The 23,933-nt window shown below is 41.5% G+C and overlaps 1 protein-coding gene across 1 annotated transcript in view; it reads left to right on the plus strand.

Moving 5' to 3' along the window:
• Positions 1–23,933, plus strand: part of LOC138527197 (uncharacterized) — a 127,362-nt gene that overhangs the window by 80,647 nt on the left and 22,782 nt on the right. Inside the window, exon 6 of the mRNA XM_069638307.1 lies at positions 18,740–18,787. Coding sequence (XP_069494408.1) covers positions 18,740–18,787 — 48 coding nt within the window. The remainder of the gene's footprint in view (positions 1–18,739; positions 18,788–23,933) is intronic.

The raw sequence follows: 23,933 nt of genomic DNA on the forward strand, positions 1-23,933 counted from the left end.
GACCCCCCTTGTTATTTTCATTGTAGTTAGATCAGCTCGATCATGAACAATTTTACTAAAACCATGTGCAACGTGAAAAGCCATAAAGTTGGACATTTTTACCTTGAGTTGAGAGTTCGAATTATCCAATTTATGGAAGGCAAGAAGCTTGCCAAGTAGTAGTTCCACTAGAATTAGGGGTCAAAGTATTAGTGTTGCGGCCAAAATTAAAGAGTGCAGATTGGTATTAGTATCGAAGTATAATATCTGCACATACATCAAATGCTTCACAATTGCGGTAGGATCTACGATGAGAAAAGAAATTATAAAACTTACTGAGGTCGGATCTAATATGCCTAATACATGGGTACTCAGGAGATGAGAAAATGGATCAAAGAATCAATAAAATTATAAGTTCCTAACCAGATAATAAGCATAATATTTACATCCGCTCACAAAGCGTTATGTGTGCATAAGCCAGTAATCATAGTAATGGGAACACATTAGGGAAGCTGTGCGGGCGCCGTCGTATGGCGAGAAACACAATCATTTCAATAGAAGTCTGGGGCCATAAAAGAACGTCTTTCCTAAGGGGAGACAAAGTCACAACAAACTTTCAGCACGCATCCATGCGCGAACTCAGGGAGATATTAAAGAACTAATCGAACTTCTGGGTGGGGTCGTCTCTAGACCTGATCATGTGCAAAACAATTGTGGCTCAAAGAAGGCCGCCATCTTGGGTGAGGGGATTCAAGCTAAATGCAATGAACAATTAGGTATTAAGTCGGCACTAATGAATTTGCCTCTTAAAATACAGACTCTATGAAGTATAGTTGAGTGCAAATTAATGTGGAGAATTTATTACGAGGCATAACGTGCTAAAAGACATGATGAAAAAAGGGGAGAAAGGGGGAACTAGAAGTCAATTAGAAATTTCATATATGGGGCTCAATCGAACCCTGTAAAGTAAAATTGACTTGGTATTGATATACCAAAAGGCACAATCATAGTTGAGGGGGTAGTAAGGAGAGAAGGTGCTCAGGCACCCGGGACTGCCATAATTATGTGGCAACAAATTGTGATTCACCCACATGATCTTGGCAAAGGATGTCAATAGACGTGTTGTGCACTAACAAATATAATCACAATTGCGAATGGAAGAAAAAGAGATAAGTGCAAGCATTCAAGGTTACTGAACATCAATATAATGGGGTTACATTTGCAAAGCATATAAAAAACAACGACCTAGACTTGCCATTATGTCATTGATTCATATAAAATTGTAGGAATACTGCAAATTCATGGTCCGAGTTGAGGCCATTATATACTGTCCAATATTTGCAGATGAGTCTGGCCTCTAGTTGACGAAGCTTCAAAGTCTGGTTGCCGCCTCTTGGTGGCAATGAGACTTTGGTCAGACCAACAAATTGAATGAAGTCCTTACAATCAAGTTGATGTTGCGCTTGCCAATGACTGGCATCGGGTATTTAGCATCCTGACTACCAATAGTCACCATGTGCTCACAAATCCTGATTTTTAAAGGTCTGATTGTGCTGCCAATATATTTAAGCCCACAGGTGCAGATAATACAATAAACCACAAATTTGGTTTTACAATTAATAAATGATTCCACATTATGCTCGCCCTGGAGTCCAAAAGAAACCAATGCCGTTTCTAGTGCATATTTGCACATATTACAGCATCCACATTTGTAAAAAAGTTTAATTGGCGCAGAATGGAGCCATGTAGTTGTGTGACTAGGCATGCCCATAAATGATGGGCATAGTTTGTTTTTTAGGGTCTTCCCTTTACTGTAAGTAACAATAGGTTTGGGATAAAGCCAATTTGAGATGTCTGAATCGAGATGAAGTAGGTGCCAATGTTTTCTCATTATATTGTGTAATTTATAACTATCTGAGTTAAATCTTGTAATCAGCCTAATTTCCTAGGTGGCTGATGTTTTGGTTTGAGGTTTTGGGACTAGCAATTCTGATGTACTTCTTCTGTAGTTTTAGCAAGGCGAGTAGTTTCATACACTCTAGCTAGAAATCTTGATTTAATGAGATCACTTTCCAAAACCTAATCATGCATTTGTGAACAATTTCTCCTAGCACGAATAAATTCCCCTTTTAGGATTTTGTCAATTACCTGTTTCTATGGCAACTTTGAGCATGCAAAGTTGCATTAACGGAAGTACTCTTACGGAATGTTTTGGTTGACAGACCGTTTTCAGTGAGTTGGATGGTGAGGTCTAGAAAATCAATCTGAGTTTGACTGCTAGTAGAAGTAAATTGGATTCCCCAATCATTACTGTTAAAAAAAGAGACAAATGATGAAGCATATTTTCTGTACCTGTCCAAATCAAAATAACATCATCAATATATCGTTTCCATAGATGTGTATATGGTTGGAAGTCAAGATTAGTGAAGACAAATGTTTGTTCGAAATGATGCATGAATGCATTTGCAAGGGACGGGGCAAAACTAGCTCCCATTGTGATGCCAATCAGTTGTTTAAAATAGACATTGTTGAACAAGAAAACATTATTTTGCAAAGTAAATAACAGGAGTTCTTTCACCATTTCTATGTGTTGAAAATAGGAAGCAGAGGATTCATGAAATAAGAAGTTGACACATTGTATGGCTTACAAATGATCAATTGAGGTATACAATGCTTTCACATCAAGGGTCACCAGACAGCACATGTTCTGAAAATGAAGTTTGTCCAATATTTCTAATCCATGCATTGTGTCTCTAATAAATGTTGGGGTCAATAGTACAGCTGGCAATAGAAACTCATTGATGTAAATTGGAATTGGTTCAAGAACGCCATCCCCTCCACTTACATTAGGTCTCCCTTCCAGGATGTCTTCAAACCCTTTATGAATTTTGGGTATGAAATAAGCCGTAGGGCCCTGAACCATACGGAAATGTCTTCCCACGTATGTTAGTACACCCAGTTTTTGCCATTTCGATATTAATTGGTTGGCCAGAATTTTAATTTCATGCAATGGATTGTTTTTGAGTGCTAGATAGCAGCCTCCCAAATTAAGGTTTTGCAAACACATGATGATATAGTCAGATCTGTCCATCACAACAACGTTGCTGCCCATATCTGCCTCTTTAATAATTAGGGCAGTTTTGGTTGCCAATTGTTGTAGTGCCTGGTATTCTGATTTACATAAATTGTGAATAGGTTGAGATGAACCGTGCAATCTATTGTCTGCCAATTTATGTGTATCTTTTATCATCGCCTGATAGAAAATATCAATAAAGTTGTCCATTGGAAAAATAGGTGTACATTTTGATTTCTTAGTGAGTTCTTTAATTTGCACATTTTGTTGAACAATATCCAAGTCTGAAAGCACTTGCGTGATACTTGTTTGAGATTGTGACTCTTGGCCTCCAAGGTCATTAGTACATGTGTGCTAAGCAGTGTCTGAAGTGAGATTTGAGAGGGTGTTGGTATTGGAGATAGCGATTTGAAATATTTTACTTGTGTTGCAAAAACATTTTTGAGCTTGAGTTTACGGACACATTTAAATAGATCAATTTGAATATCCACTTAATTATTAGTGGCTGCGGGTACATTAGAGAGGCCCCTGTTAAGGACAGCTGTTTCAGCTGGAGAGAGCGAATATTTGCTAAGATTGGAAATCAAATTCAACGATTAAGGATGGTGAGTTGTTGCTGATATGTTGCTCTAGTGAGCCTTCGAGGCGGAGGTGCGTTTCCGCTGCCTGGGCTTACCGCCCCTTGTGCCTCTGGTTGTTTGCCTGGGGTTGCGATAGTTGTAGCTACTGGATTTTGGAAACATACTCTTTTTGCTGCAATTTGGTTGCTCTTTTTGTATCGCCTTAACTGCTCTAAAAAAGGAGATGGGCCTGAAGGTACTGGTTGGGTAGATTCTAAATCTTCTAAATCTTCATGTAGTTCATCATGTGATAAGGAGGGATCATCAGTTTCTAAATTTAAAGGATCTGGGATCTGTTTCTCTGAGTCACTGTCTACATCAGAGCTAACTGGTGACGAGGCAAAGCTGTTAGTTCGTGATCTAGAGACCTCCTCATATTTGGCCTGATAGGTATATATTCTATTATCTCGGTAGTCTCTGTCATCTCTCGAAAATGTGTGTGATTTCCTCATCTTAACTTCGTCTTGATGTTTACGAAGTATATCATATAAAGTCTTAAAATTCTTGTCGATAGTTGCACTTGGTGCATCCAATAAATGGATTTCTTCTTTTAATGTATCTATTTCTGTAACGGTACATGCATGCTCATGAGAGGCATGTTCCACTAATAGTTTCAACTTATTATTAGAACTGATAGTAAGATTCATTTCCCATTCAGAAATCAGGTCCGTATATAAAGGATCATCAAAATCTGGCAGAATTAATATTCTGAGGCCTCTAGGAATTTCCTGTTCTTGGAGATAGTGACTTAGAGTTGTCCTCTCCCAGAATGTATTGATTTCTTTAATACTGAGTCTTTCAAGTTTAAAGAACATTGATCATAGGTCGGTTTTTGCAGTACTGAGTCTTTTGAAGGGATTAAGGGTTGATCCCTGTGGGGCAAAGAGTGCTTTAATGTCATCTTCTCTAGTAAGTAAATATTCCGCTGATTCGGCCATAGTACAGCTGCTGGGAAGTGTGACTTAGAGTACTAAAGGACAACTGTTGGCAGAGTAAGTCAATATTATCCACAGTGCAGACTGGGACCCTTTGGTTTAACTGTGTCTTTGCAGTGGTAGTATACTGGCAGTATACCCACACTTCCCAGACAAACGCAGTCCTGTGCTATTTTATTGTTTTGTACAAGCGCTGTGGATAATATTGACTTACTATGCCAACAGTTGTCCTTTTTTTTCTTCAATCAAGATAGGCCAAGTGGTCAAGTGCCACCCACGGATGAACTAAAAGAGCCTAACTGTGAGGCTTCTTTACGGACGCTGAGAAACTATGCCCATTTTAGAGGCCACTTGTACTAAAAAGGATCTTGATCATTTTGCTGATAATGAGTTCGCCCATCAAGGGTCATGGTCCCTGAGGACCAAATGGATACTGATCACAATAACAGCTTGTACTGTAATTACATTGACATTCAGGTTTTGGTATCTGGAGAGTGTACATCCGTTTGATGTTTTATTGCCAACTGCAAGTGTCTCCGCTGTGTCTCCACTTTATGTGCGTGTACACACTCTTGGTCCTCGAAACCTCTAACATAGAGGGGGTTATCATAACAACACTCTCTTGATGATCAGGACCACAACCCATGCCATTCCGAATAAGACCAATTGTTGGATATGTTCACATCTACCACAACATGGGGAAAAGGGATTGGGCTGGTATATACATCCACTCTCTCTAACTAATGCATGTTCTGCTTCACTAAGGGCATTATTCTTTGGCCGATGGAACGATAGTGCCACTGGGAATTTTTATGGGAAATGAAACGAGTTTTAGCACCTTTAGGATGTTCTCTGTTTGCGAATAGGAGCAAGCTAAATGTTGCATCTATTAGGCCTTCTGATAGACTTTCCAGACCTTTCCAATCAATGATTACCTTTAAAATGGCTCCCACAGGTAATAGGGGTGCCATGCCTCCTTCCTATACCATAGTGCAAACTCTGTTCTATTTTGCATATGAAGAGAAGGTTCCCAACCAATGGTTACATTTGAGGGATGTACGAATGTTGCTGTGCTAACTAGTGAAGATAGACCTTTATATGTAGGCGATCCCGCTTACTTTTTTTGCGGTAATGAGGCATATCCTTGGTTGCCAAGAGATTGGAAGGGTACTTGCTATTTAGCTATATTATTACCAAGCATATATGTTGCCACCACTGCTGAAGTTTCTAAAACTCGTCCCAGGCGGGATGAGGATGGTGACACTCCCTCAGAGATTCTGGGTGACGTTGCTAAATCCTTTGTGCTATTTTGGGGACAGATAATAAACTCCCAAGATATTAGAAAATTGGTGAGGGTTTCAGAGAAAACTATCAATGAAACCACTGACATCCTAGACAACATGACACTAGACAAAAAGGCAATTAGATTAGTGGCTCTTCAAAATATGATGGTGCACATCATTGTAGCTGAGCGTGTTGGGGTGTGCAAAATGGTGGCATCTGCTTGTTGTGTTTTTGTACCTGATTCCCCCTCCCACTATATTTAAGGTAATTAAAAAATTGCAACCCTTAAGTACTGAAGTACACATTCCAGAGGGAAACTGGGGCATTAGCACATGGTTCTGGGACTTGTTACGATCTTGGGGCTGGAAAATCTTTGCAGTTCTAATGGTGATCCTTGGCATTGTACTTTTTTTCTGCTGTTGCATACAGTGTCTTCCTGTCATTTGTTCTATGATAGGGTGGAAGTTGTGCACAAGCGGTTGGTAAACTAAAACCTAAGACACATATGACCGGAAAGATTGCTAATGCCTTGGTAATGCAGGATATCGCTATAAAGGAGTTAATGGCGATCAATGTTTTTGAGGATAGCAATTCAGGATGTTCTGACGATGATACATGGTCCTCGGATGATGCTAATGTTTGAGTAATGCTCTTGGTTTAGGGCAAAAGGTGGGTTTGTAAAAATATATTTTGCATGATTACAGCCTGATAGTAAACATTGGCCTCAGCACATCCGCATCACACTGTAAATCGCATTTGAATGAACCTGAAAACAGGCTTACTATGCCACCATTTTAAGTTATCCGCCATTTTGATTAACTCCTGCTTTCTGTCCCATGTTAGAATTTGTGTTTTCGGCTCCAGCAGAGCAAAATGAACTTTGTACTGTGTCAACGTAGATAAACATGCTGAAACTGCTGAAGTGGATTGTTTGTCCTGCACCTTTGAGCTAAACAAAAGCCGCACTAATCAGTAATTTAGATGCTACCTGTACCAACAGTGCCTTCTCCGTTCAAAAATCAAAATAGAATGATGAATAGATGAACATGCTCTTTTGCAGAAATCTTTGTTTTCGCTCTTTGAAACTAAGCTGACTTTAAACTTAAGAACAAATGGTAGACAAATATAAGCAAATGAAATAAGGACTGTTACCTTTGTGTCCAATGTTTGAAAAACATATGAAGTGTTTAACAGAAAACAACAAACTATTCAAAGAATGTTTAAACATGTATTAGTAATGTGAAAAGGCTATGTACCCTAGTAAAATGTGTTACATGAAGAGGGGCTGGAAGATGTGTCCAGCATTGTGAAAAAACTGTATACTCATGTTTTTGAAATGTCCAGCACTCTCTTATCTCACGGTGTCTGCTTGCACACATTGTGGGGTGTTGAGAGCCAGACGTCTGTTCTGTTAAAATAGAGTGTACTTGTACCTTAGTACTCTTGACTGGCGTATTTCTATTATGTGTTATTAAGCCTTGATATTCTTTAAATCTATCACTGCGGGCATCATCCTGTACTGGGTTTAACACATATCACAGCATCAAGCACTGTACCCACTAAGCTGTCGGGCGTGCCATACATTCTACCTACGTGTCGGCAATGGGGCTACCTCCAAATCGAAATTCAACCCCATTAACTCCTGGCCAAGCTCCTTCCAGAGCGCAAAAACCCGCTCACAGCTTCCACAAGTATGTTTCTCATATTCTCCTCTAATCCCTGTTCTACTGCTAGTGCCCAAGATATTAATTCTCATTTTTCTGCAGCGCAAGATTGAACAGGTCTCTAGGGACTTGCTCCTCCCATTTCATAAGACATCTCTCATTTTTTAACTGCTGCACTGCAAGTTATTCACCTTTCAGAATTACCGGGCTGTGACATGTCTAAGCCTAGAAAAACCACGTATTTAACACAAGTTTGCCATCGTACACGTAGATAAACCCGACGTTTAGAGAAAAGTGTCTAAAGCACAAAACGGTCATTATAAAGTACATCCCATCTGCCCAATTGTTGTGATGTTTCCTTGATACAGGGTCATGCAGCAATTTTTACATATACCACCTATATGATGTAAATAAATATTGTAATGCCACCCATGGCACCTGGGACACGCAGAAACGCAGGCAACATCAAGACAGCAAAGACGTTCAAAAATCCCTTCTGATATAAGTTAAGCCCACTTTCAAACCACAAGCAGAGTGCCCAGACGCGCTTTGAAAAGTGTCCCTGACACTTTCCAATATCCATGTACAAAGCACAGGGAAGGTAGTAGCTTACAAAATTATCCGAGACACTTTCAAATCTCCCTTCACAAAAACCCAGGATAAGTAACAGCACTCAGTGGCCATGTGCAAGCACACCATCAGATAGTCCCAATCACAAGATGAGGGTGCCCAAGTCCTCATTGCAGATCACCTCTCCTGAGCAAAACATAGAGTAGAAACTTAGGTAAACCAGATAAACACATTTTTTGCCCTGGATCACAGTATAAATAAACCCTGAAGTTGAAATTGGTTCTATTTATCCACTGAAAGACAATCCCTAATACCTAAACCGGAACTAATCAGGCTTCTTTGAGCTCCCGTTTCCAGCCCCACAGCAGAACTCACATCACAACATGTTTGTGTAAACTGGACACATCGACACTCGAGTGGTCAGAGCCAAAACAACCAGCCACTCAACTCGTGAAAATACCTGCACCACCATTTAACGAATATCCTCCCGAGAATGAGGAGTCCCGATGGGCCGCGAAACATTCACTAATACTGTCCCCTTATTGCATAAACCGTTCCTGAAAATGCATGCCCAGCTGCCCACTCCCACCTGTTTGCTAGCTAAGAGCTACTGCACTAAACTCACAGAGCACAGGGACGAATGCCAGTCATTACCGACCACAACCCATGCTGCAATGACGCTGCGTCTCCCCATTCCAGAGAGGTATGATAGGCACTGAAAACCCACTGCAACCACAAGAAATGTGCACAATTCAAGGGCACCTCTCCTGGGCAATAGGCACCGACAATGTCCCACAACTATGAACCCTGCTTGGCCTGCACATACTTCAACAAAGAAATGTGGACTAAACAAAGAAGAACCACCGTACATACAATGCGGCTCCCCATTTTTTGCCGCTCCCCACAGTTCACTTAAAGTGAGAGACCACGTGCTGCCCTCCACTGAACCAGCACACACAAGGAAAACAGTGACCTTTTCAAGCTCACACAAATGCTCTCACCCGCACTACCACAACCTTGACACACCAACACGCCACCCCAAGCGATCCCCTCTTCACCTGATGCACGTTCCCAGGCTGAGGGCCAACTCTCAACACGCAATGAATTCCCTCAACCCAGAGGTGCCACCGGGCACAGAGGGGCAGCAACAAATGAAGGGAGCAAAAAAACAAAACATGCTGCCACGAGCAGCACACCAGACCCAGGTGGCGACAAAGAGAAGGGGGCACATTGTGCCCCCTTGCTTTATACCCACCTGGGACCCTAGCCCTATCTACTTCTGGTGCCGGGCAGTGGCGCCAGGACATGTTTTCGCCCTTCAACCCAACACTGAGGGGGTGCTTCCACCTCATGGTGTCCCTTCCTATTGGCCAGCCTCTGCGCCTCCCAACCCGCTGTGCGGGCAAATGTTGCCCGGGGCACTTTTGTTTTATCCTTATGAAAGAAGAGTTAACAGCAAAGGTTTAAGCTAAACGTTTTCTGAAAGAGGTGGTTAGGTTACATGGTCTACTCACTCAAATAATTTTGGATTGAGGGTCATAATTTATTTCAACATGTTATAGGGCCTTCCATAGGGAGTTGGGATTGAAGTTCAGTTGTCTTCAGTTTATCATCCACAGACTGATGGGCAGACAGAACAAGTTAATCAGGAGATTGAGTAGTATTTAAGATGCTTCTTGCAGGGTGAGAGCAGTTGCGTAGATCTACTCTGGTTAGCTGAATTTAGTTACAACAACTCAGTGAAGGACTTGTAATTATGGGTTTGTACAAGGGGTCCTCTGATCTTGCCATATACAATTGTAATCCAAAAAGGAGCACACACCGGTCAAAAATCAAAGCAGTTTATTACGGATGAGCGAGCACAAATCAAACAGAGCAGTGGACTGTAAATGAATCATGAGAGCTGACATCTGGGCATACAGCGAACATTTGTTTTATAGTACAAATACAAATGGTCAAGGCATTGGAAACAGTTGCAGCAAAAAATCTTCATATTTTCAATGTTTCCCAAGAAACTCATTGGCTAAATTACATCATATCCTTAGAGCTAAACATATGTTAGTAGAACATGATTGGAGGTAACAGATCAACAGTATACCAACTCATCGCCTCCCCATGTGGCACTACATCGCTTTTCAGACCTCCCAAAAACAGTTTGCAATTAGTAAAATAAGATTTGCGCTAACCGCTGGTATTCTATTATTGCACCATTGGTCAGCACGATTGCAGAAGGAACATGAGACAACCTGCTTCTAGTGGGAATGGAGACATTCACACAGCACTTGCTGGATAAAGGCTGTCACAAACCTTGTGGTGGATAATCTGAAGGCTGGCCACCTCCTAGGGACACAGAAATCTACACTTTGATTGGGCCTCCCAGGAACACCACTCTGTGGAGCTTCCCCATTCCCAAATCCACCTGCTGAAAGACACTCGTGGTGATGTGAATGGTTCTCTGGCTCGGGTACACTTCCCCTCTGTGCCTGAGTACCTGTGGGATTGGCTTGCCACCCAGTCATTCCCTCACCCAGTGCTGACCCAGCTACTTCGGTCTGCCAGTGACCCACAGCCTGAGCGTCGTCTCCTCCTCCCTAATCCATAGTGTGTTGATCATGTGTTCAAGGCAGGTTTCCCGGGTGAGGCCCAATTTGGGGGCAGCCCTGCCAAATGTGTTTACCTGGGATTTGTACCTATTTTCTAGTAATATAAATAAGCTCCCTGGGTCGATGGCATAAACAGTGCAACCCTACCCCTATATTTCCCAGCAAGGCCTCCATTTATGGTGTTACTCGTTTGTTTGTTTGCCTGTGTCCCCCCCCCCAGGAGGTGCCCCATACCCTCTTGCTTACTCCCAAAGGTGGTAGGTGCACCCCCCTATATGGGCTGAGGTAGCACCTTTATTACAGGTTTAATCCACATTTTTTTAAATACGTTTTTCCTGAGGAGAGTCGTAACCCAGATGTTGAAGACAGACTAAAATATATTAAAGAGAATTTGGCTGTAGCTCGTAAGAGTAAGTTAAAGTACAAACAATTTGCTGACTGAAGACGCCAGGTTAGTCCACAGTATGTATTTGGGCAGAAGGTTTGGTTATCCACTACGTATTTATGACTGAAAGGAAAAACATAAAGTAGCCCTCTCTTTGTTGGACAGTATGAGGTAGTGGAGATTATTAATCTAGCTACAGTGATCTTAAGGTTACCCACTAGAATGAAGAAACATTCTACTGTTCATGTAAGTTTTATTAAAACATGTTCAGAAAGAATGTGATTTTGCAGTCGATTACTGAAGATAATGGTGAAGAGTTTGTGGTTAAGGAAATTCTAGATTCTGGGAGTATTAGAGGGACGCTTCAATATTTAATTGACTGGAAGGGATATGGACCTAAGGAAGGAAAGGTCTTGGGAAGCAGCTGAGGATGTACACACACCCCATTTGATCGAGAAGTTTCACAGTAAATATCCACAGAGCCCTAGCCCTGAGAAGTGCTTTGCTGGGGGATGGCGGTATTGCCAGTCCTGCAGGTGGCCAATAGTAATTCATAGGATTGGAAGGTGTTTTGGCAGGGCTAAATGTTAGTTGTGAGAGTTACAGGCATTATTTCATTATTCCATTCACTTGTAATTAAAGGTAGTATAAAGATCCCAAGCCAAGATGGAGGGGTAATGAACTATTTTGATTGGCCCAGAGAACAATGCATATTCAAATATTTTTTGAATACTTTAAGGACCTTTCATCCAAAGTGTGTAAGTGGCAAGTTGTGTTTTATTAAGCTCCTTAACTTAAGGCCTCATTATAGAGTTCAGAGGAGGTTCAGCAGAAGAAAGAAGATTTCAGCTCTTAGCCGATGTCGGGAAATCAGAAGTCCTAAGGTGGGAGCGCTGCAGTTTAAGTGTGAGCATAAACAGTATAATTTTGGAACTGAAAGCAGGCAGTAAAAGAAAACAGCGCATATTGAAAAAAACTGTAAATTAAATTGTAAAAAGTGTATTCACTCAGCAGCAACAGCAACCACATAGTGGATAAAAGATTTAGGGCCTCAGTGTGAATTGGGCGGTAGCCCTTAAATGCTTTGGTAAACTATTACTGCTGCATTCAAGGGTCCACCCATTCATGGGTCTGGCAGCATTTACCCCCCAGCTATAAACTGAGGGTAAATGTGCCTATATAACACCCATTTTCAGGTCCAATTAGCGCATTTCATCACTGATTGTGATGAAAATGCGGAATGGGGAATACCCATTAGCGCCCAACCCTTGATCCGGCGCCAGACAAGTTGGCGGCAACGCTATTAGCCCAGGTGGTATTCCGGCAGTAATACTACCAGGATAGTGCCCAACTCGTGATGAGGCCCATATTGTTTAATCAAGCTCAGTAAGTTGTACAAGCAGAGCTGGTTTCTGTATTCATTGGGAAGTATTGTGTGAGCACTGTGAAGGTGGAGAAAGAGAGAGCCTCATTGCTCCGAGCAGGGAGAAGTTCTGTAATGCAGCGCTACATTAGAAAAGCAAAACAGACTTAATTTCTGAAGAAGCACTCTGAGGGCAGTGCGCATCAATGAAAGGCTGTTGTCTGTGTGCATGTGGCAAATAAAAGCTGCATTTGCTTGGAGCGGGAATACACTTGTGAGTTTAGAGAAGAGACTGCAAATCTGCATGCTGCCATAAAAGCCTAAAAATCCAAGAGCAGGAAGACGCTTGTAACTAAGGTTGCAAATGCACAAACGTCCATAAAAGCCAACTCTGAGTGGGAAAACGCTTCGAGCTTTAGTGCTAATTGAAATGTACTAATGTAGAAGAGGCATGCAGCAATTGTAAGGTTCATTCAAAGTGAAACTGTGGGTGCGCGCAGCAAGAGAAAGTAGAAATAAAGGTTTACTGCATTTGTGAATGTCCACAGAGTTGAACAAGCGCAGTAGTGAAAGTCACTGTCTAAATCCTCACGCATACACAGAGAAGGAAGAGACAATTCTTCATTCACATTTGACTTATAAGTAGAAATTGAAGAAAGACTCAAGCACAGCGTCATCTTCTTCATCACAGTGATCCACCATTTTGAAGTCAGGCTAAAGCCAGAACTGCGTACATATCTGCAAGAGGGTTAGTTAATTCGAGTAGAGACAAAGGTTGCAAGAGGAAGAGAAGAGGACAGAATATATTAAATCAATCAATAATTTATGGAAATATTTATTAGGATACTTTGGTTAGGGATAGTTAGTTATAGGGATTAGTTATTTCAACTTCCCTGAAAATCAAGTCTAAAAGCTTGCTACAATTCTTCTAAAGTGCTGTGACTAACAGGTAAAAGAGCGGAAACTCAGAAGGGAAGTTGCATATGGAGATAGTAATGAAATAGTATGGAAAAGAATAATGTTTTGTTGTTTTTACCACTGCAGATTCCCGATAACCAGATCATAGAAGTGTCTGTCGTTTTTTATTTTATCCATTACCTCTTTCCCTTCCCTGGGGTTGCTGACTCAGCTGTAAATTATTCTTGGGTTGAGTTGGGAACATCCATAGAGGGTCTGTGGGATCTGCAGCTCCTGCATTTCCCGACAAGCCAGACCTGAAAGGTGAAAGAAATATGGTGCATAAACATATCCTCCGCAATGGGCTTGGTAAACTCAATGAACACATTTGGACAATCCTTAAAAGGGAGATCAGGAAGTGAAAAACTGCCCTCCAACTGAAGTGTGTGTGAGGTACACACCATGCTGGTTGATGATTACCTGGGAGTGACGGTAACATGCAATCCCCTGCTTTTCGGTGGCACATGTTCTTCAGCGTCCCTTAAGCATCCCATCTTGTGGGAACTAATTATGGTAACTGGGGACAAAACGTACGGTGTTTATCACGTCACTGTAAAATTTAATGTTTTGCCGCTAGCTGCTTTCCTCTACATGTCGAAGGAGCAAAATATAATATCTAATGGTGCTGCGTGAGTCAGAGTAAATATCACTGCTGTGAACAAAGCATGTCGAGTGTCTATCCCAAAAGACAAATTACCATTAACTAAATGAAGGCAAAACCTATTATCACAAATAGAAAACATTATAATACTATTACAAATAAAAAGTGTCTTGCAATATCTTGCAGGGGAAACAAAGAAGCTCAATAGACTGTACCTTTACTGTTGCTGTATCAATTTCAGCAAGGCCTTTGATCTGGTTGCACAAGCTTTGCTCTGGGACAAACTCACAGCCTGGTGTATAGATGGAGATTTGCTGTATTACATACAAGGCTGTGTGCTGGGACCAATTTTGTATAATCTTTTCACAGCAAATTGCCCCTGAGTATGAATAGCATAAAGATACCGTGGCTATCATATGCCGATGATATTATAATGCTCGCTCTTACCCCAGTCGGCCTGTAGAGCTCCATAAATGCCTTAGCAGATTATGCTAAAAAGAACACCATGGTTATCAATATATCCAAAATATTGTGTATAGGCAAAAAAGGAACTGACAAGGGTAAATATACTTGGCGTATAGACGAGACGCACCTAGACAGAGTGCTTTCATATAATTATCTGGGTTTCTCTATCACTTCAAACTCTCGTGTCACCTACTATCAAGATAAAATTGCCCCGAAAGCGTGGAGAAAATGGTCAGCCCTCAAATATTTTATCAAGAATCGTGGCGGGTATAACATTAAAGGACTACTGGAGGTATATCGTACCAGCATAGTACCTACCATACTATATGGTATGGTCATTCTGACAATAAACAGGTCGCTTGGTTGGAAAAGTTGGAAGGTAAAATATTGAAATCGGTTATAAACTTTACTAACTGTGTCCCTGTAGAGGGGCAGCGATTAGAGTTTTTCGAGTCACCTCGTTGAAAACTTCTTGGTACATACAACAAACCCTTTTATACATGAAGTTTATTGGTAGTAAACAGACCTCAAATTATCTATTTCTGGTTATGGGTAAAGAGACAGATCATGGCGATAAAAATAGTTTTCTTGGCATACTCGCGAAAACATACGCAACGACATTGGTCTGAGAACTGAGCTTAATTGCTGATGTGCTTACCTCCAACCCCAATTACATAGAAAATATTAAAAGAAAAGCTAGACATTGGGATATGGCAAGTAATGTTAATAAGCTTGTGGCAAATCCAGATATAACGACTTTTTAAAACTAGGTTTCCATATACATTCACTGTCTACATATTTGTTAAAGTCTTGTACTAATGAACTTAAATGTTTTATTATCCATTTACGATTGAACTTGCATCCCCACTATGGATCCACTTGGAGCTTGGCAAAACATTAGTTGACCATTATTCTATCAATTCAACCCTATGCATTATACTGCTGTAACACAAGCATATTTTATGCCAAGTGGTTTGGGTATTGATATTGGCCAAGAAAAAAACAAAGCATCTGAGATTGTCTTTCCTACACCCTTTGAACAGTCTTGAGAACTGATGTTACTGTAATATATTTTCACCCATATGGCCGGATACCAGTGTCAAAGAATTTGGATGGTTTTGGGTCTCATGATTCATTAGAGATACAATTTGAAAAAAATGGAAATCTTAGAGGGACACAGGATCTGTTACACTCATACATACTGTGTTTTTGCATTGTTAATGACTGTTAATCGCTTCTAGGATCTGCCAAAGCCTACTGCAAAAATTGAGAAAGACTACTCAGGCAGAATGTCATTTCACCAAAATGCCAGGGGTAGCGGAAGTGACATCACATGACCCTTGACCTCTGATGACATAACAGGAAGTGATGTCACTTGACCCACCCCGAAGTGATACCACAGGAAGCGATGGAACACAACCATTTACCCCTTGACAAAAAAGGAAGTGGCATCACATAGCATTGTTTCTAAGTACACTATAAAACATATGGTTACAATATCACTGTAACCTGATATACATTTCATACAAGAATGCACCACCATACGTATCGGCAGAAAAAAAACATGCTATAACTGAAACTTGCGAAAAGCAAAATACATTCTACTCTAAATGCTTTTTGGAGTATTTTGCCTGCATTGAGGTGTATAAGAACAGACAAAATCAGTGACTCACCCCCTGAAGTGTGCCTGAAATAAACCTTTAATGAATATAGCAATAATTGTATAGAATTCCAGAAAGTCAAATTATTTGTTATTCCTATTATTATTTAGGGTCACTGCTCTAAGTGTTACACTTGTGGAACCCGCTGTTCTTTTAAGAAGCCTGAACAAGAATGCCTGCCACTCTAGAAACAAAGAGGCACATGGCATCGGCTACAGCCCTATAGCTTCAATTTGTTTAAAAAAAAAGAATGTAAAAAACGTTTTTTCCAAAAATATTTTTTTAGGGGTAGCAATGGAGACTACATGATAGCAAGGGAGTCCTCAGGGGTCAAAAAAGTGTGACCCCTGCCGACCCCTAAATGAAGTCCCTGTAAGCCCTTTTAAAGAGGTGTAAATAAATAATTTGAGATAATGTTGAGTTTTTACCCAAACGTTTTTTTCTCTTTCAATCACACCTTCAAGCAAAATGAAGGGCAACAAACAACCAGGGCCATTGGAATTATGTGTTAATGAATGACTGAATATCCTGCACGATGTACATATATTGATCAACAAGGAAAAGGCTATTTAAGAAACCCATTAAAAATGTAAATCCAAGTCAAGCGCTAACTTCCATGGCATTCGTTTTTATTTTTAATGTACTGGGATGCTGGTCTGAAAGAAAATCACCATATTTTTATAAAACAAATTAGCATTGGACATTGTTCTGCTGTCATTCAATATATTATCTGTAAGAAGTAGTTTTCTGCTCTCACCAACACCTTTTTTACGATACTGTCCTGAGAAAGTATTTTCTGCCTGCCATGAGTTTATTTTCCAGCCATATCCACACAGGTGGAAATGCAAGGAGGGGAGAGGCTCCATTTCCACTTTTGAGTGACAAAGCTCTGACTGTGCAATGTTCATTATTTCTGTAATTCAGGACAAAGCAATCATGAAAAACTTTGTTTTCAGGTATTACAACCCCTGTTTCCGCTTTGATAAAAAAATCAACATTTGTATTTTATTTATTTATTGTAAATTTGTATGGCACCAATACGCAAGTGTTTCCAGGCGCCACAAGACAAGAGGTGGGTGGACATGGGAATCACAAAAGTAGAACAAAACCGGTTATATTGGTCTTTTGACATTACTACCATGCAAGTGCATGACAAGATGGTAAGTGCAGGGGTGGAGGGGGTGGTGGCAGAAGTGCAGGAATGGGGTGCTCACAAGGGTGGGGTTGGGCAAGTACTGGGCAGGCCAAGGCAACAAGTGCCAGGGAAAAGAGGGGGGAAGGGAGGATGAGTGCGGTGGACAGGGGGGAACCAGGTTGGGCTAGTGAGAAAGTGAGCCCAAGGGCAAGTGCTGGCAAGGGATGCCGGGGGGACTGGTAGGAGGTGGTCTGGCCCCTCTATGATTCTGAAGGGACCAGGCACCAATCACAGCAGCAGAGGGAGAGTTAGCATGGGAGAGGGAGAGGGAAGGAGGAGGAGAAAAGGAAAGTCTTGAGAAGCTTCTGGAACTTAGAAGATCCGGCTCAAGTCTGAGGGGGGCAGGGAGGCCGTTCCAGAGGGAGAAACCAGCTGAGGAAAGGGATCTACCTTACACTCTCTGCTTGGAGAAATGTTATACCTGCGGAGAGTTGGAGCCAGAGGACCGAAGGACTCTGGACAGGAAGATTTAGGGAGGGAGAGCTGGATGTTGAGAGGTCCCAGGTCCCAGGCCCCAGACAGCCTTGTGGATGATGCAACAGGTCTTGAATCTGATCCTTGCGATCACCGTGAGCCAGTGGAGAGATTTTAGGGCTGGAGTGATACAGTCTCACAATTAACATTTGTGGAAAGAATATACAATTGATTCCTTGGGAATATGTTTGCTATTACATTTTTGGAGAGAGCAGGTGGATTTCACTACGAGCTGTTAGTTTATCACCAGCAGGGCCTCTTACCTTGGTGATATTTGTGGTAGATTCAGTAAGTTGAATGTCAAATCTGGCAGACATTTGGATTCCATTTATCTTGGCAAATCCCACTGCTAAGTGAATGAAAATAGTGAGGACTGAAGAAAATGGTGGTAACACATTGCTGCCACTTTAACTTCCCTCTGTCCCAGTCAGCAGGGCTAGCTAAAGGCCACCATATTTCATGTCCACTTTTTGCATTAACCCCCTTATTGTCCCTTGCTGTCTTTTGCTCGCCAGCTTGTTTCAACATATTTCCTGTTGCTATCTCCTAGTTGTATTTACTTCAATTTGCATCCATCGCTGAGCATTATTTGATCAATTTAACCCAAAGCATGAAACTGTTTTAACACAAACACAATTTATATTAAGTTATTGTTGGTTATTGACATTGGCCCAGAAACATCTACAGCTTGTGGATCATACACAAATATTTGTCTTAGAAGTTTTGAGATCGGATGTAGCTGTAATGTATTTTCACCCATATCCCTGGAAACCTGCGTCAAGGAATTTGGAAGATTTTGAGTCTCAGAATTCATACCTGATAATACTTGAATGAATTGGGAATCTAAGATGATAATAGCACTTATACATTCTGTTTTACGCATTGTTAATGAGTTGTTAAATGCTTCTAGGATCTGCCACATCTTCCTGGGCAAGTTGAGGAAACCTACCCTGACCTGGTAAGCATGTTTAAAGAACATAACACATTTGAGATACTGTTGAGTATTCACCCAAACTTCATTTACCTTTCTATTTTTGGAGCAAAATGAAGAGCAAAGCATAGCCAGGCCGAATGGAATGATGTGTCAATGAAAGACTAGGTTATCTATCAAGCTTTGCATATTTTGAAAAACAAAGAAGTGTTAATTTTGAAATTATTATTCTGTTTTAACAAGCTTAGAAATTGGTATGAACAAATCAACATACTTTTAGGAAAAAAGACATTGGGCCTCATTACGAGTCCGGCGGTAACCGTGCCTGAAATTCTGGCAGGTTACCGCCGGACTCGTATTACCATGCCGCCTCTGTGATTCCCGGAATTACAGGGGCATTACGACCCTGGTGACCCGGGAATTTCGGAGGCGGAATTCGGTAAATCCCCATTCCCTTTGAGTCCAATTGGACTCAATGGGAATGGGGAAGTGGAAACACCGGCACCATCTTGTGATGGTGCCGGTGTTTCCACGTCCGCCTGCAGGCGGGTGTTGTTAAACCCGCCAGGTCAGACCTGGCAGGAATGACACCTCCCACCTGCAGAACTCAAGATACTCGTTCTGAAAACAACGGTGGCGGCGGGTTTACCGCCACCGTTGTTTCCAGACTGGGTGACTCGTAATGAGGCCCATAGACCGTTCTTCTACCATGCAATATATTATCTGTTACAAATGGTTTTCTGTCCACACTAAAACCTTTTTTAATACTGTCCTCGTAAATCATTTCTGCCTCCTAAGGAATCATTTTGCAGCTATTCCCCTCCCCCCCGGGTGGATATTAGAATATTATGTGGCGGGGAGAGTCTCCATTTGTACTCTCGTTCTACAAAACTCTGACATGCAATGTTTATTATTTCTGAAATGGAGTGCAAGAAACATGTTAAACCTGTCAGTTACAGGTTTGAGACGTTCATTTTCCACACTGGGTCAAGAAAGTTTAAAAAAACCTCCCAAAATTCTCTTTAGACTCTTTTAGAATCTGCCTGCTATTACCATGTAAAAATAAGCAAGTGGATTCCATTGGAATGTACTGGTTTAACACCAGCTGGAAATATTTTGTTCATGATATTGCAGTGGATATGGTATGCGGATTGTAAAATATGGCAGACATGTTGAGGCTATTCATCTTCGCAAATCCACCTGCTAAATTAATAAAAATCCTCAGGACCGGACATAATGGTGGTAACATGTTTCTGCCACTTTCACTTCCAGTTTTACAGATCAGCATGGCTTTGCAAATGATCCCCAGTGTGTGAATTTCAATAGAGCTGTCAGGAATAGGTACCCCAGCCAAACTCACAGCAAGCTGCTTGCCAAGATGCCAAGATCATTCAGCAAATCAACCATTTGGCAATGCTTGACAATGTTTACTGAAACATTTTTCAAGGGATTACTCTGTGGAGTCACATGTTAGATTAGGATTTCTGACCAAAATCTGTAAATACAAGAAGGACAATTTGATCCTCAAGCTATACATGGGCACCTGTGAAGCCATTTTTATTGGATGGCACTAAAAGAAAGGTTCAGATGAGCCTGTCAGGTTTCTTTTCCTTTATCTCTTTATTATTATTATTATTATTATTATTATTATTATTATTATTATTATTATTATCCCTTTTAGATTGGCCTTATGTGGTTGGGAAGTTTTCTATTGTAGTTGGTTTGGCCTTAACTTCTTAATACAGAATCCTGATTCTGACCCAAGGCAAGATGGAGTTTCTCAGTGACTGCTCTGATTGGCTAGGGAACCCTGCAGAACAACAATGAACATTCTAAACTGTCACTCTTTGCCTTTCATCATCTAACCCCCAGCTGAGAGGACGTGTGTAGTGGCTGCTCCTGCTTTAGTCTTGGGCCTGGTGGATTTTGTCCTTCAGGCGCTAGCAGTTGAGCGGCTACTCTCTAGAGGGTGTCAGGAGAAGATCTTTGTTTGCCAGGAAAGTGATCTGAAGACAGGAAACCCTGAAGATATTTAGAAATCATTTTGGAGATAAGTGACTATCTTTTGAGATTTTAAATCTACTGCTTTGCCTTCATCTTGAAGTCGTTTGAGAGAGAACTCATAAAATGTTTTCTTGGAGCCTGTAACTTTGAATTGTTTAAGTGCGTGAACTTTGGTGTTCGTTTGAAAGTAAGCATGAGGTTTAACGTGTGTTATGTGCGTGAGCTTTCTATCGCGAGAATGCATCTGCGCGTGAACTTGTCTGCGCGAGAACTCTACTGCTCGTGTGTTACCAGCGCGTGTGTTTCTTAGCGCGATAATTCGTCTGCGCGTGAACATAAAAAGCACAAGTGTGTTATGCGCGTGAGATTCCTATCGCGAGAATTCCTCTGCGCGAGAACGTGTCCACGCGAGAACTCTACTGCGCGTGTGTTTACCAGCGCGTGTGTTTCCTAGCGTCAGAATTCTTCTGCGCGTGAACTCTGCTGTGCGTGTGTTTTCAAGCGCGTGTGTTTATGCGCGTGAACTCTGCTGTGCGTGTGTTTTCAAGCGCGTGTGTTCTAGCGCGTGAACTCTGCAGTGCGTGGACTCTTCAGCGCGTGGGATTTTAGCACGTGTGTTCTTCTGCGCGGGTGCCCTTCAACACGTGGACTTTTCAGCACGTGTGATTTTAGCGCGGGTATTGTTCAGAGTGGGTGAGCCTCAACACGTGGACTTTTCAGCGCGTGTGATTTTAGCGCGGGTATTCTTCAGCGCGGGTGCGCCTCAAGACTTGGACTCTCCAGCGCATGTGATTTTAGCGCGTTTGTTCATCAGCACGTGTGCTTCTTTGCGCGCGATTCTTCAAGAATCTACGTACTCTATTGTATTGTAAATAGTTTGAAACTTAAGAAAAGAATAAAACAAAGGCATTTACTAAAGACAATCTAACTGGAACAATTTGTCAACTTTGAAAAGGCAAAGAGCAAGTCTTCTCAGGTTTGCCATAAATAAGAAGGTGCTGTAAATTTCAAGAGACTCAAGTAAGAAAGATTTTCAGCTACTTCTGCAATCTTCTCTGAGACATTTTAGGAGAAGAACCAAGTATGATTCTTAACTTATTAGTTATGGATTTAAAGTCAATTCTAATCCTTGAAGTTAAGTAAGTAATAAGAGGATTTGCATCTGTTTTCTTGTATTCTCTGCAGATTCAGTTTCGGATAGTCTTGACGCAGTCAGACTGGTGTTTTTATGTTATCCACTTCCCCCTTTCCCTTAGGGGTGTAGTTAACAGAGCTGAGTTGTATTTCTGGTTTTGAGAATTACACTTCAGGGGGATTGTCGGGGGTTCAGCAGCTTCCTCGGACACAGGACCTCTCAGCCTGGCAGAATGAAAGGCCAATAACTTAGTCCACCTGAGCTGTCATGAACCCTGACGAATCCATGGAGGCGTTGGGATCTTTGATCAGGGAGTTACGGGAGGAGTTGAAAATATCCCGTGATAAGAATGCTTTACTTAGTCAAAAGGTGGATGACTTAAGTGTTAAAGTGATACAAATTCAACAGATGGGAGAAAGGAGAGAGGATGAGGTGTCTGGGGGTGCTGGTTCTCCGCCTGAGTTAGAAAGGGAAGGAGGTGACCGGTTACCACAAATACAACGGACCCCCCCAGTTACAGAAGGGGTTAGAAGCTTAATTATGCCAGTTCCTTTGGCGCCACCAGAACATTATCAAGGGGACTCCAAGAGGTTTAGGGTGTTTTTGACGCAATGTGAGTTAAATGTTATGAGTAGACCAGAGATCTTTCCCACGGATGCATCCAAGGTAACTTTCATGTTGTCTTATCTTTCTGGGGAGGCATCTGCTTGGGCTGGGTTGTTGGTGAATCAAAAGAGTGCGGTTCTAGGAAATTACACCAATTTTTTAGAGATTTTCAGAAAAATGTTTCATAGAAGGCAGCTATCTCTGGAAGTGGATGGTGAACTTTTAGAACTAAAACAAGGTAATAGAGATTTGGTTGCTTATATAACACAATTTAAGTCCCTTGTGTTAGAAAGCAGATGGCCCGAGGATAAACAGGCCTCGTTGTTTTATCGGGGCCTTAGAGATGAGTTAAAGGATGCCTTGTCAGGAGTGGTTGAGCGCCCCTCTACTTGTGAAGCTCTAATTAATTTGGTTATCCAATTAGACTTTCGTTTGAGTGAAAGGAAGGCAGAGAAGCGACATAGTCAGAGTGATTTTAAGTCTCTAGTTAAAGTGGATAGATGTAAAGTAGAGGACCCTGGAAGGAGGGAATAATCCTCCTTCCAGGGTCCGAGGTCCTTTAACTATAGAAGAAAGGGCTAGGAGGAGAGATAACCATCTGTGTTTATATTGTGGAAGAGGTGGACACTTTTTAGGGAATTGTCCTTACACTCCAAGAAAGACTACTACTTCAACGGCCAAGGTACAACAGATCGCCAACACTGTGCAGACAGCTACTATTCATAATCCTTTGATAGATTGGAGTGCCAGGACAGTTAACATGCAGTCAGCTTTCTGTCAAGAGAATTGCTTTTCAGGAAGTCTCTTTGAGGAAGATGTCAAACAGAGTAATTCTGTGTCTAGTTTTCTGGCTGAGTTTGGAATTGGATGTCATGATGTGGGAGCAGTAGTGGGTCAACTTCCCCAGTGTTACCAAGATTTCTGGGATGTATTTGATGGGAAGGTGGTGGGAGAATTACCACCTCATAGGCCCTTTGATTGTAAAATAGAGCTAGAGCAAGGAGCAATTTTGCCTAGTAGCAGAGCATATGCTCTTACTGAGAAAGAGAATGATTATTTAAAAGAATATTTAACAGAAAACTTGGCCAAAGGTTTTATTCGCCACTCTAAGTCTCTGGCGGCCTCTCCTTTATTTTTTGTACCAGAACTGGATGGAACACTCCGAACTTGTATAGATCATCGAGCAGTCAACAGAGTCACTGTTAAGAACCGGTATCCTCTTCCTCTCATCTCAGATATGCTTAATATGCTTAATCAAATACAAGAACTATTTTTCTAAATTAGATTTGAGAGGAGCTTACCATCTAGTGCGTGTGCAGGAAGGGGACGAATGGAAGACAGTTTTTAAGACCAGGTTTTGGGTTGTATGAATATCAAGTTATGCCATTCGGTTTATGCAATGCTCCAGCGGCTTTCCAATTTTTTATT

This window comes from Ambystoma mexicanum, chromosome 14, assembly GCF_040938575.1.
Source record: "Ambystoma mexicanum isolate Mex_15411 chromosome 14, UKY_AmexF1_1, whole genome shotgun sequence".
In the NCBI taxonomy this organism is placed as follows: Eukaryota; Metazoa; Chordata; class Amphibia; order Caudata; family Ambystomatidae; genus Ambystoma; species Ambystoma mexicanum.